The sequence below is a fragment of the Brachyhypopomus gauderio genome, unplaced genomic scaffold (genome assembly GCF_052324685.1).
Source record: "Brachyhypopomus gauderio isolate BG-103 unplaced genomic scaffold, BGAUD_0.2 sc87, whole genome shotgun sequence".
NCBI classification, from domain to species: Eukaryota; Metazoa; Chordata; class Actinopteri; order Gymnotiformes; family Hypopomidae; genus Brachyhypopomus; species Brachyhypopomus gauderio.
In genome coordinates this window covers 331,497-346,253 of record NW_027506908.1, presented here as the reverse complement: position 1 = coordinate 346,253, position 14,757 = coordinate 331,497, and the positions used below count along the sequence as shown (strand labels likewise).

Sequence of the window (14,757 nt, the reverse complement as noted above, 5' to 3'; positions counted from 1 at the left end):
GGTATTTTATATTCATTTGTATGTTACTGTAATGATGCATACTAAAGTTTGTTTATGCAAAACAGTACTTCCGTTATGGTGAGTAGGTATAATTATTGGCCACTTTAGTTGGCACAATTCTTTTCAGGCCAGCTTAGTAGTTCAACAACTAAAGATCATTCAATTTCTCTGCATAGATTGATTGTCTTCACTCCACTCATTTATGGCCCAGACCACCCCTGAGCAGATATTATATGGGTGGTGGATCACTGTCAGCAGCGCAGTGATATATGTGCTTTTTATTTTTTAAATCAATTACATTTTGCAGTCTTAATATCTGAAATGATGTCTTTGTAATTTAAAATAAGTAGTATATGTGTAACGACCTGCGCTGGGCAGAACAGGGAGGCGGACACAAACGCTGAGGAGAGCGAGATTTATTAAAGGAAATTCCATTGACAGAGTCGAAATAACGGGCGCAGGTCAGATCGGGAAGGCAGTCCATACATGAAATATACACAGGCATGACAACGGGTACAGAAAACAACAAGACAGACTAACTAAGGAACAAAAGGCAAAACACATGGGAGACGGATAACACAAAGGCGCAAACTTACGAACAGCTGGAATGACTAGGCACAGGTTTGAACAAAAAGACCAATACGGACATGGGAGACACAGGGACTTTTATACACAGGACTAGACAAGGACCAGGTGCGAACAATGATAACAGGGGCGTGGCAAACAATGGGAAATCACAGAGACAACGAGCAGGGCGGGATAAACAGGCAGGGAATACAGACATGAGGGAACCCAGAGTGACAGCTACGAGAGGAGGCGTAGCCCTACGTGACAATATGACTGTATTCTGTGTTTATTGACATTTTTCATAGCATCCTACATTTTTACACAAATGTACAAAGTTTAGAATATTATTACTTACCAAAGTTCTTGGCTTGTGCCATTGCTGCTCACTCTCTGTGCAGCTCAGGACAGGAGGAACAGCAGGAACTCTTAGTTGTGAATAATGTGCAGTTTGATAAAGCAATGCCACCACATGATTGCACAAAGTTGTCCCAGCAACATATGAGCAGGTCTCGAATCATCTAATGAAATCTGCAAAAATACAAAATGTAGCAAATACAATGAGAAACAGTATCAAGTGCAATTTAATTAAAAAAACTGTTTACAAAATAAAATCCGCCAGGAAAGGCTATATAATTAGAATACACTGTCACTAATAGTCTACAGTGTTGCCTAATGTGGCCCTCATTTGACATAAACAATTTACCAGCTTCAATAGTATTTACAATAAAGTAAATCAGGAAACATCTGAACAAATACAGTTTCTGGGGGTTTTGCCTTTTAACATTCACTTTTCCTGACATTAAGTCATACTCACATTGCCAGGTAACATTACTCAAAACATTACTCCACTACTTACTTTTCACCAACAAAATGTTTTTAATCCCCATAAACATAAATCTAAAAACAACATTCATAGCATCTATCTTCTAAAGCACTGTCACCCTACACTCGAGCTGTGTGGCTTCTCCGACTTCTTCATCGACCTAAAACAGGTCGCCCTCACACACATCTCTCCTGTCACCTGATCTTTGTTCCACACTAAAATGCAAATAAAAGAATAGACTTAATCACAGTATGTGTTTAATAGTGAAGTGAGATAACTCAGTCCTGAGACAGGTTAAACAGCAGTCTCCGGCGCGGATTCCGTGTTTGTAAACAAAGCACAATATTCGTTGTTTTGTAAACAAACACGCGTCGGCGAACACCGTCGAGTTGCGCTTTGTTTACAAACACAGATTCCGCTGTTTAACCCAGTCATGGCCGGGCTAAACACAGGGATCCGCCGGGTTTGTGTTGATCTTGAGTTTAAGCTCTTACGAAGTTTAGTGTTCAGACACGACCAGCTAGCTAACACACACACACACACACACACACACACACACACACACACACGCGCACACACACACACAATGCTAACGCTAACTAATTTACGTTTAGCTGTGTGCTAGCGCTAACACTGAACACTCACCTTCGTAGTTGTCAATATAACTAGATATGTACATCTTGAAATCTTTCTCTTTCTCGCTCGAAGAAGCCGCGGCATGTGTGTCTTGACGATCCGATGAACATCGTTGACCGTCACCCGAGGGAGGTCCTGCAAACAGCGCGTGTAAAACGTCATTGTTGACGTGTCTCTGTAGTCGAGCCCGAGATAACCGGAAATGATACTGCCAGTATATGGGCATGCGGAAGCGTCACGTGCACAGAGCGAATAAAAAATATATATTCCCATAATTCCACATGACGTCATAATACCTGCTCTGTCGTCATAACGACGGCACAACAAATGAGGGTATATATAAAATTGCATGTACAGTATAATTCCATATCAGTCCACATAAAGACAATGAAGTGGGAAGATATTAAAAGGTGTTGTCTCTGGTGCTGGTGCATCGGCACCCAAGATTTGGATGACACAGACACAGAGGAGATATACGGAGGAACAGAACCAATACAGGAGACCGAAAACACCCATGGCCTCAGTGAGTAAATGAGTACAATAGTGACAACTTATTTTGGGGCATATATTGGGGCTTATTTTGTTCTTTTAACACAGCTGAATTTGGTGTTTATTGGTAAAACCAATAAGTGAAAAATAGAAAAAAAACTGATAATTTGACAGGTTAATTTTTATGAAGTCAGTGGTGTTGCTATGGCAACATACCAACAAACCCAGGTCCACAAATAGTAATAGTCTCAATATAAATCAAATAATAACGATTCTATTACATTTGTGTCTTTCTTCTTGGCTTTGTATATTTATTGATTAGAAAAAGTATTTGAAGGGATTTTTTAATGGGTTGTGTATACCGTATTTTCTGGACTATAGAGCGCACCTCAATATAAGCCGCACCTACCAAGTCTTTTTAAATGGAAAATGTTGTATAACCCGCACCGGGCTATATGTCGCATATATCTACTGCTTACCTAATGCTTATATTAACACAGTTCAGCTAAAAAAACATTGACCTGTTATTACATTGTAACGTGTACTTAGGACTTGTTGAAAAAATCATTTTTGCAGTAGCACCTTTGAATGACAGTATTCTGGATGAGGCCTGTGAGGAGCTGCTCCTCGTTCTACTGGACGAGACTGAGGACTCCTATAACCCATCTCTAGGTGACCAAGACACATTCATACAGAATATCAATTTGATACCATATTTCATAATTTGCTGACATCAACGTGTTCAGTAGTTATTCATATCAAACAAGCACACATTAACACAATTCAGATGAAAAACATTCACCTGTTAATTTCATGTAATATTTAATTATGGCTTCTTGAAAAAATCTTTTTTGCAGTAGCACCGTTGAATAACAGTGTTCTGGATGAGGCCTGGGAGAAGCTGCGCCACGTTCTCCTGGACGAGATTGAGGTCTCTTTGAACATAAGTGTTCTGGACGATGCCTGGAAGGAGCTGCTCCAGGTTCTCCTGGACGAGACTGAGGTCTCGTTGAACACAAGTGCTCTGGACGATGCCTGGAAGGAGCTGCTCCACGTTCTCCTGGATGAGACTGAGGACTCCTACAACCCATCTCTAGGTGAATCTCAAGTTGATAACATATTGTAATTTGCTGATATCAACATGTTCAATAGTTATTTTCATATAACTCAACTCAACTCAACTTTATTTATAGAGCACTTTAAGAACGGCAGCCGAAACAAAGTGCTGTACATAAGAATAGAACATTAGACATAAAACAAATAATGATAAAACAATATTAACTAAAGCGGTAAAAGGAATCAATATAACAAATCAAAGAATTAAACTAAAGCAGTAAAAACTAAAAATATACAAAGTCTCATGCTGTGTTTAAAGCCAATGAATTAAAGTGGGTTTTAAGACTTGTTTTTAAAATGGGCAGTGAAGGGGCTTGTCTAACATGCAGTGGTAGGTTGTTCCATAATCTAGGAGCAGCAATGGAAAAAGCTCTATCCCCTCTGAGCTTACGCTTTGCGTTACTTTTGGCGTCTCTTGCCACAGGGCAAATGGTGTCACATGCATCCCTGTAGGGAAGAGCAGGGCTGCCTTTGTAATTCACCCAATGATAGAAAATATTTATTACAAAAAAAAAAACTATATGCACTTGAACTTGGGTTAGACCAAGTGCCAAACTAAAGTGGCTAATCTGTGTGGCATCAGCCAGAAACTACTGGCTGAGGTATTCACCCAAGTCAGCTAGATGTCTGGATGTGTAAAAATGTACTGTACATCTCTGTAGATGCGTCTCCATGTGGTCGACTGTGTGAGGGTTCGAGTCCTCGCCCCCTGTCCAGGATCAGCCACCAGACACACATCACTGCGGAGCACTTCACCTTCCACAGTGTACTGGGCCAGGGAAGCTATGGCAAGGTAGAGTCTTCCCCGTCACACTGCTCCCACGTCCTCCACACACACACACTGACTCTGTGTCTCTCTTCACTTCTCCTGACTATTCACTTATCATTTTTACATGTCTGTCCTTTTGCCCTTCTATTGTTAAATACTATTTCCACAAGAATAGACCAAACAAACTCTATTCCATCAAATCTTCATATTTCATGGATGTGTGTGTATGTGTGTTTTATTTTTCTTTCACTCTGGTCTGTTTGTCTATTTTTCTCCCTTGGTCCCTGCTCAGGTTTTTCTGGCTGAACTAAAGGGCAGCAAGGATTTGTTTGCTGTGAAAGCCTTGAGGAAGGACGTGATGAATAATAACGTAGAGTTCACCATGGTGGAGAAGCGGGTGCTAGCTCTGGCATGGGACTGTCCCTTCCTCACCCACCTTTACTCCACCTTTCAGACCGAGGTAGTAAAGAACAAATTAACGGTTACATTATACAGTTGCTCCACCTCTCAGTCAACAGTAATGGGGTGTCCAGCAGGACTCTTTTGTATAGGCAGTAATTAACCACACCAGGCATTGTCACAACTGTTTACTGTAACTTATACTTCATGGAGTCACTGTGGTATTTAGATGATTGTTGAGTCAGTAATTCTGCTTGTACTCATACCAAAGTGTTTATGGCATTGTCTGCATGTTAGGAGCACTTGTTCTTTGTCATGGAGTACCTGACCGGAGGTGACCTGATGTTCCACATACGGGAAACAGGAAGCTTTGACCTCTACACAACCACGTGAGGCAACACACACACACACACACACACACACACAATAATGTTTTTTTGTATGCCTTATATAAATATAAACGTAGGTGTGTGTAATTATAGTCCGGTCTGATGGCTCCTGGTTTGTTTCTTTCTTCCAGATTCTATGCAGCTGAAATTGTGTGCGGACTCCAGTTCCTTCATGGAAAGGGCATCATCCACAGGTAACACACAAACAAATCTACATGGACATTCTGTATTTTCACCTTTACTGTTCTTGTCTACTAAACCACATTTTTGCCACATTTTTGTATTTCTCTCCTGCATTAGGGATCTCAAGTTGGACAATGTGATGCTGGATGGAGAAGGTCACATAAAAATTGCGGATTTTGGCATGTGCAAAGAGAATGTTTTTGGAGACAATCTTGGCAAAACATTCTGTGGGACACCATACTACATGGCCCCTGAGGTATGAGATGGCATCAAATGAATTTGACATTGAATGTTCTCACCTGTAGCAATGTCAATGTAATTCAGTATGCCCTGAATGTGAATGTGTGTGCATGTGTGTGTGTGTGTGTGTGTGTGTGTAGATCATTCTGGGTGAGCGGTATTCATTCTCTGTGGATTGGTGGTCATTTGGTGTGCTCCTATATGGGATGCTGATTGGTAAGCCTCCATTCGATGGTGAAGAGATAGATGATATTTTTGATTCCATCATTATGGACATACCTGACTTCCCTGACTGGATCACTCTGGATACCAGAGACATGCTAGAACGAGTAAGCATGCACAAAACCACACCTGATGACACATTAATAATAGTAATAATAATAATAATAATAATAATAATAATAATAATAATAATAATACTTCACAACCAAGACATGAATAGACACACTGAGATATTTCTATTATGAATAATATTCTTGCTTTTGGTTTTCTTCCATGAACAAAGCTGTTTGAGCAAGACCCTTCTTATAGACTGGGTGTTGTGCCTAATATCCGAGGTCACTCATTCTTTGAGATCGTCGACTGGTCTGCTCTGGAGAGGAGAGAGATCCAACCCCCTTACGTGCCAGTGGTATGAGCTTTCTTTCCATCTCTTTCCATTTCTTACAGTCATCTCTCATTCCTGTTTTTTTTTACTTTTCATACTGTATGCTCATAGAGCAAATTGGAAAAATACAGATACTGAAAAGCAGCCTCTGTTCATCATGTGATTTGCTTCCATTCTCCTCCAACCACAGAAATCATCCAATGACGGTGGCAACTGCGAGCAGGAGTTATTAAACGACCGCCTGTCCATGTGTGAGAAAGGCTTGATTGGCTTAACGGACCAGAGTGCGTTTGCTGGCTTTTCTTTCGTCAACCAGCACATGGAGCATCTCCTGCAGGGGTGTAAATAAAAAAAATGTAAATGTGCCATATTTTGTCAATTGTGATTTATACACCCCAATCAAAATTTGTCCTCCGCTTTTAACCCATCTGTGCAGTTAGAACACACACACACAGACACACACACTAGTGATTACTAGGGGGCTGTGGATCACATGTGCCCAGAGCGGTGGGCAGCCCTAGCAGGTGCCCGGGGAGCAGTTGGGGTTAGGTGCCTTGCTCAAGGGCACCTCAGTCATGGCCTCAGGTCTGAGAATTGAACCCACGACCCTCCGGTCACAAGACCAGTTCCCTACCACCAGGCCATGACTGACCTGGACAAGTGATGGACAACCTGCTCCACATCTTAACATGGCAGAAGAAGATACAGTACAAATGTGTGATTAAACTATACAGCCAGTGTTTTTATGTGTCACTGACTCTCCCTTCTCAAAATAAAACCTGTATTTTGGGCATGGTCTGGGGGTGATTCACAGAGGTGTCAACTGGCCATAACGGCTCCTCCAGGTTATGTATTCCATTTTAGGCAATATTTGATACACCCTTGCCAAATCCATGTAGATCAGGTATCACCAAATGGCGGACCGCGGTCCGGATCCGGACCTGAACACCGTCCTGTCCGGACCCAATCACATTCCTGATTAACTGGATACGGACCCAAATGCCAAAAATTTTTTAACGGGAGACTATATTTTAAACCGGAGAATTTATTTTCAGACGAGTGTAACGTTCACCACCCATTTGAGTGTTACGTTCACCCCCCCCCCCCCCCCCCCCCCCGCTCAACAACTTTCGTTCGCCACCGCGGACCCGGACCTAAGGTCTGAGCTATCTGCCAAAAATGGACCGCGGAAAGATTTAATTGATTACCCCCGATGTAGATGTTTTGTTCAAGTAACCATTCATTATTGTAATTCAAAAACATTAGATAATCCCTCATTGATTGTGTCCATGAATCACTGATAACACCTTTAAAGTATGTGGAACGGCAGAGTAAGGGTTAATAACCCAGTTTGCAAAAGAGGTTACTGAAAGTATAGATAAAAAGATATAGATTATGTACAGTTGAAATCGTATTGTGAGTTTGCAGGGGTATATTTAATTTAAGCACATGTGCATATGGTTTCATTTTTGTGTGCATAAAGCTTAGAAAGGAAATAAATACAATGCATTTTAAAAGGTATTGTAACGACTGAGAGCTAAGAGGACACAAATACTGAGGATAGCAGGGTTTAATAGCTGGAGTGTTAACATAGAGGATACGAGGGTAACGAGGCATACTAATTAAAATACAACTATCACAAATCAAGAACTAACAACCAGACAAGATAACTCAGATAACAAAAGACAGAGGATAAAACAAACACAAGAACTCAGAACAAGGTAGATAAACACAGAACCAGGATTACCACCAGAGTGACTTCCAAAGAGGGACTGAAACACAGGGAGTACAAGTACCAAACACATCAAGACAAACTAGAAACACCTGAGCTGAAAGCAAGGAAGGAGGGACAGACAAGACAAGGTGAACAACAGAAGACCTGGGCTGTGTTCGAAATAGACTACTACATACTGGATACTGCATACTGGACTCAGTATATACTGGATACTGCATACTAGTCCTCGTAGTAGTATGCAGTACAGTTTCCAGTATGCGACAAAAGCAAAGCACACTACGGGGTCACGTGAACGTAGCGTTGCATGATGGGATGCAGTACACCACGAAGATAGCTCTGTTCGCGTACTGGAATATTTTGCGGAAGTAGTAGGTCATCCGGGTATGTTTCGCGTACTGGAAATTTTCATTTTGGTCACATACTGCATACGGCATACTCAGGGACGGACTGGCCATCGGGCATACCGGGCATTTTCCCGGTGGGCCGACGTGCTATTTGGGCCGACAGTCCTGACACTTTTTTATCTATTTATATATTGGTCTGACCGGCCCATAAAACAAGTAGATCAGTGGGCCGATTCAGATGGAGGCTGGCTGATTGACACTTGTCTGGCGAATCACATTAACACACCTTTCGCGATGCTCCTGCTGCCTGCATAATGCATTTGGCAAAAAAAAGTCAGCGCGAGAGTTTACCGGTCCTTAAACACGCTGGTATGCAGCCCATTGGTTATTTTCTTTACTGACACAGAGCTGTACCAATCATATCATCAAACACCCCCTCCTCCATGCGCCGGTGCGTAGTGCAATCTAACGTTGATTAACATAACGTATGTGAGTATCTGAGATGGAGAAAAAGCGCAAAGGAGGTGCAGAGAAACTACGACAAAAAAGAAGCTTGAACTTCAAGTAAACGCTGCCAAATGTATAAAAATTACTCAAATGTTGGCCACAGCAGGGCCTTCATCAGCTCCCGTGGCTGATGACAGTGGTGACGGTGGCCAGTGAACAGAAACATGTACTGAACGTGCGGTAAGCCTGACTCCTTTCAGAGCAGCTATAAAATGAGTAGGGTTAAGCAACCAAACCCTTTGCCAAATCTGATAAATTGATAAAACATCAATAAAATCATTTTGGCTAATGTTCTATGGCCGAGTTAGTTTGTATTGTAAATGCAAAAGGTAAAATAAGTGAATAACGCACTTACCTCTATTATAAGACTTTGTGTACATTGACTGAATGAGAAAATAAGCCTATTTTAGTACTTTTATGTCTTCCATTCTGAACTAAATAGTCTTAAATGTGAGAACACTTTTAAAACCTCCATTCACCAACAAAAACAGTACTAAGTCACTCAGCAGGCAGCATTCTATTTTCATTATTATACTATTAATATTTGTGGGGTGAGTAGTAGGCTAGGCTAAGGCTATGCTTGGTAGGAAGGGGAAATGTTTGGTAGCTTTTATGGAGGTGTTTAGGGAAAATGTACAGAAATTAAAGGAAATTACACTTTTTAAAATGGTAATTTTGTTTATTGCCTGTGCCATATGCCAATGCTGCTGTGTGCCTCTTCACAAATCTTCATAAATCCAGTATTTCTAGGTGTATTTTTAAAGCCACCATTCAATTAAACTGAGTTACTGGGCAGTTTTCTGATTTTGTTATTAGGCCATTGATTGTTTAACTTGTAAGCCTAGGTTTAGCTACTTTTTCTCCTGGATGTGTTTGGGGCCATTTAGCCTAGCTGGCTAAAGAAAATGTAGGCTCTAATTAAAGAAAATCTTATTTTTTACAATGACAATTTTTTTTGCCAGTATTATGCCAATGCAGCTGTGTGTCTGTTTTTCAGATAAAACAACAATAATTAATTCCTTATGTTGAGATAAAAAAAAACATACATTCATTCTTTTGACTGGGTAAGTTCACAATTTATTGAGTACTACTCTTGGAAGAGTTAGCATCTGATCCTTTATTTTTCATCTCTATTCTTTCTTTCTCTTGTCTTCCTCCCTGAAACACATAGGCACACCCAGTTGGATGAATGCTGCATTCATTACTGTGATGGAGTGGTTCAATATGCATTTTCATACTGTTAATAAACAAAACTTTTTGAAAGTATTTAATGATTTAAAAATTATTTTATTTCACTCTCACTAATTCCTGTAAACTCATGGCATGGCTTAGGGTACATGGTTTTGAAGAGTGTAAACTGTTGGTATACACATTCAAAAAACTGAAAAGTATGAAAAGCGTTATCGAGTGTGAGTGGGCCGGTCTGGTCCAAAAATGCCAGGGCCAATTTTTTGTCCCAGTCCGCCCCTGGGCATACTGATTTGGGGCTCAATCAGTACGCCAGTAGTATGTAGTAGCAGGGTTGCCAACTTTTGACGTTCGCTTGGAGTGAGATTTTAACCTGGAGCCGGTGGCGAGTGTATTTTGTTGAGCGGGGGGGGGGGGGGGGGGGGGGGTGGCGAACGAAAGTTGTTGAGCGGAGGGGGGGGGGGGGGGGGGCGAACACAGATTCACAGATGGACACAGATTCAGTGTTATATCGCCGGTGGATGGCGCCAGAGCTAGCGAACTAGTAACGTATTGAATCATATATGTGGATCTGAGGTAAATAAACTGGATATTTTTTTTCGGCGTGAGATATCGGAAGTGTGGCGTGAGAGCGTGTGAAAACGGTCAAATGCGTGTGTCTCACGCTCAATGCGTGAGAGTTGGCAACCCTGTAGTAGGCTATTTCAAACACAGCCATGGACTGGACTTACTGGGGAACGGATCTAAACAAGGTCACACAGAAGACACGGACTGGACTGACAGCAGGAGAGAACACCGACAGGGGTGTGACAGACAGAGGGAAAGCATAGAAACAGGGCGGGATAAACAGACGAGGAGAACACAGGCACATTGAACAGTACCGGAGTGACAGCTAGAGAGGGGGACGTAGCCCTATGTGACATGTATATTAACCATGCATATTTGCACAGGTTAACATTTAAATAAGTGTAGCCAGCATAGCCAAGGCGACGCTTTCTTTGTTTTGGTGCGCACATGAAGGATGACGTCCTAGAGTAGAGTAGCACCTGCATTGGGTGAGCCATTTACAGGTAGGCATATATAGGGACACCTGTGGGGTCCTAGAGGATAGCGTGGTGGCTAAAGTGCATGCAGGTGGCGGCGTCTAGAAGAAGCGTGTCTGTAACAGCGAGTCCGAAGGTAGGATTAAGTTGCATATTATACTTTTGCACAAGATGACTGATGGAGCAACTAAACATGGTTTGGTTTTAATTAGTGTGGGGACGCGAGGATAGGAGTGTTCAGGTGGAGTGGCCGCAGGTCATTAAGGTAGCAACAGCCGGTGTGTGTACAGAGTACGAGGTATGCGAGTTTGGTAATCATGCTCGAGCTTTAGTCGCACCCTTTCAGACATACGGAGTAAAGCTCCTTTGTTTATTTTAGTCTGTTGGTGACACGCCACATCCATTCTGTCTTCTACTGACTTACGAATGATCGGTTACCAGGTACAATTAGCCACCGTGCATTCTCTAAAGCTTTATAAACACCTGAAAATGTTTTAGTATGCCTAAACCAGAGGTTTCATATGGTTTTTTTAATTACACTCTGTATATCCAGTGTTCTGTGACAAGCTGCTATCCTGTCCATGAGTGAAGTTGGTCAACCCTGATGAATGTGGTATGTTTCGTCTTTTTAAATCATATTCGTAATGTTGAACGTAGTCAATGTTTTATTGACTGAATGTAATGTTTCTTTCTGTTTTGTGTATATGAAGGGCCACAGCTTCAGTGGGTGTCAGTTGCTGTTTTCTACCGTTTTGTTTTATTTTGTGTTCTTTTATCTAAAAGATCCTACCATAGCAAATCATAAAGTGGTCTTTTAATGATATGCTGCTCAGGGGTATTTAAGTGACCCGTTGTTTTAAAAACCCTTACTCTTGTGTGACTACCTGTGTGTCTAGTTATTGGTCGATGTACCTTTTTTTTAACTTGAGTCTCTTGAGTATTCTGATCCAGTACTATTTAGATGTGGCTATGTTGAGACTGAGATAGAGGCAGCCATATCGGGTGCTGTGTTCACTTTAGAGTGTGATTTGGAAACATTTGCAGTGTGTGGCTGAATTTTAGAGATTATTCACGAGTGGTATTGTCAATTGGCTGTCTTTACTCAGTCTCCAAACCACAAACAGGTAGTGTCAACACCTCTTAGATTGTTTCTTGTTTTATTTAATTTAAACTGACAGAGTCTATTGTCTTCAATAAAGACTGTATTTTTGCATCACCGACGTTTGTCTACCTTCTTTAGAGTTCCCCTTACTCTAAGTAAAAAAGCACTAATTAAGGGGTGGCGTAGTTTGGCACTTACTAACTAGGGGGGCGCTACATAAGTGTAAAATCTTTTTGTCTTATACTGTATATGTGTATGGTGTATAGTGGAAAGATATTTGGTATAAGCTCTCTTGGCTTTATGTGTGGTATATATGTGCACTGTATGAATATTGGTGCATTTAAGCTATTTTTACTACTTGCCAATTAAACACGAGCATATGATCAAATGGTTTATAATACACTGCTTTTTGTTGGATTCTCATATTTAGAGATACATGCTCAGACGCTGCTTTATGGGAAACATTTGTAGGTACAGTCATTTGAAAAAGTTTGGGCACCCCAATTCATCTTAAGGAGATGAGACAGTTTACAGACAGGAGATCCTGAAATTGGCAGATTGGTGCTCAGAAAATAATTTATCTCTGAACACAAAGAAAACCAAAGAGATAATCGTCGACTTCAGGAAACACAGCACGAACCTAGCCCCTTTATACATCAACCTAGCCCCTTTATACACCAACCTAGCCCCTTTATACACCAACCTAGCCCCTTTATACACCAACCTAGCCCCTTTATACACCAACCTAGCCCCTTTATACACCAACCTAGCCCCTTTATACACCAACCTAGCCCCTTTATACACCAACCTAGCCCCTTTATACACCAACCTAGCCCCTTTATACACCAACCTAGCCCCTTTATACACCAACCTAGCCCCTTTATACACCAACCTAGCCCCTTTATACATTAACGGCGAGTATGTGGAGGGTCCACACTTTCCGGTTCCTTGGTGTCCTTATCTCTGCCAACCTAGACTGGAAACACCACAGCAGTCATCAAAAAGGCTCAGCAGAGGCTACACTTTCTGAGAGTCCTCAGAAAACACAAGCTGGACTCCAACCTACTGCTGGTGTTCTACCGCGCCTTCATCGAGAGCCTGCTGACGTACTGCGTCACAGTGTGGTATGGCAGCTGCACCATGGCAGACAGAGAGAGACTCCAGAAAGTAGTTAAAACAGCACAGAAAATAATTGGCTGCCCTCTTCCATCCCTGATGGACATTTATACCTCACGCTGCCTCAAAAAAGCTAAAAACATAATGGAGGACAGCATCCACCCTGGCTTTGATCCGTTTGACTTGTTGCCCTCAGGGAAGAGCTACAGGTGCATCAGAACAAGGACAAACCGATTCAAGAACAGTTTCTTCCCCAAAGCAATCACCACACTGAACTCACACATGCACTGATCCCATAACTGAACCTCCAATCCCATAGACTCTCACCATATAATAAATGCAATAATAATAAGTGCAATAATATGTGGAATATGTGCAATATTACTATTTAACTATTTAACATGCAAATCTTAGTGTTTAAACTAGAACTGGAAATTCTCCACACCTTTATTGTATTTAAATTTAAAAATCTTTATTATTCTATAGTGTAAAAATTTTTCTGATACTTTTTATATTCTGTATGTTTGCACTGAAAAAGGTAAGCTTTCAATCTCATTGTACATGTGTATAATGACAATAAAGGCATTCTATTCTATTCTATAATCATTTGTAGTTGTCAATGAGTGCCCGGAGCGGTGAGCAGCCTCTACAGCGCCCGTGGAGCAATTCAGGGTTAGCTGCCTTACCCAAGGGCACTTCAGGGTTAGCTGCCTTACCCAAGGGCACTTCAGGGTTAGGTGCCTTACCCAAGGGCACTTCAGCCCTAGAGGCTGTAGAGCAGGGATGGGCAACTGGCGGCCCGCAAATAGATCAATAATAATTTAATAATTAAAAGAAAAAAAAAAAGAGACATGTGGGTAAAATGCTATAATTAAGTATGTTTAGAGACACATTTATGTAACCATGCTTAAACAGCAAAAATGCCCATAGACTTGGTAGGGTTAAGGACATGTTAATGCATTTATATGCAGAAAATAGATGTATGTTGGTGCAATAAACATACAGATCTGAATTAATTGAAAATGTTCTTATTGAGAATAATTTGTAGTGTCTTTCATATCCAATTATTTGAAGTGCGTGGTCATGTGGCCCTCCAATAATAGTGCTGAAAAATCTTTGGCCCTCTTTATCATGGAAGTTGCCCATCCCTGCTGTAGAGGCTGCTCACTGCTCCGGGCACGTGTGCTCACTTCACCTGTGTGTGTACTTAAATGTGTGTTTCACACATTGTGTAAGTTGTGTTTAAAGGTGTGTTTAAATATATTTCATTGTTTTATTATAGGTGTAATTATATTCATTAAAAAATGCATGTAATTTTATAGAAAATGAATTATTATAATAAAGAAATTAGCATTCATCTGGTCAGTGTCTTGTGTAATTGATACAGTATGGTAAGCAATCAGAACTCTCAGGTGGGTGACAAATTATTACTAAAATAAATTAAACAGTACTTAAACAGTGAATTTATTGCAGTAAATCAGCATTTGGTCACAACACATGTAAA

The 14,757-nt window shown here is 41.1% G+C and overlaps 1 protein-coding gene and 2 long non-coding RNA genes across 4 annotated transcripts; 2 read left to right on the top strand and 1 right to left on the bottom strand.

Moving 5' to 3' along the window:
• Positions 1-340: 340 nt before the first annotated feature.
• Positions 341-2,217, bottom strand: LOC143493467 (uncharacterized). The gene is made up of 3 exons (XR_013125471.1): positions 2,036-2,217; positions 1,514-1,605; positions 341-1,095 (listed from the first exon to the last, which is right to left on the bottom strand). It is a non-coding gene; the product is annotated as an uncharacterized LOC143493467 (long non-coding RNA).
• A 200-nt stretch (positions 2,218-2,417) lies between these two features.
• On the top strand, positions 2,418-6,577 carry LOC143493465 (protein kinase C delta type-like). Of its 2 annotated transcripts, XM_076991913.1 has the most exons (11): positions 2,418-2,549; positions 3,092-3,187; positions 3,373-3,612; positions 4,294-4,424; positions 4,693-4,860; positions 5,097-5,188; positions 5,320-5,382; positions 5,489-5,627; positions 5,752-5,940; positions 6,117-6,242; positions 6,409-6,577. In XM_076991913.1, exons 5-11 carry the CDS (start codon positions 4,759-4,761, stop codon positions 6,565-6,567), a joined length of 870 nt encoding a protein of 289 aa, XP_076848028.1. In that variant the 5' UTR covers positions 2,418-2,549; positions 3,092-3,187; positions 3,373-3,612; positions 4,294-4,424; positions 4,693-4,758; the 3' UTR covers positions 6,568-6,577. The 2 variants fall into 2 exon arrangements, with proteins under 2 accessions (XP_076848028.1, XP_076848027.1); XM_076991912.1 differs by lacking the exons at positions 2,418-2,549; positions 3,092-3,187; positions 3,373-3,612; positions 4,294-4,424 and having other exon boundaries at positions 4,443-4,860.
• Positions 6,578-10,647: 4,070 nt separating this feature from the next.
• On the top strand, positions 10,648-12,341 carry LOC143493457 (uncharacterized). Its single transcript, XR_013125460.1, has 3 exons — positions 10,648-11,171; positions 11,248-11,648; positions 11,746-12,341. It is a non-coding gene; the product is annotated as an uncharacterized LOC143493457 (long non-coding RNA).
• Positions 12,342-14,757: the final 2,416 nt, after the last annotated feature.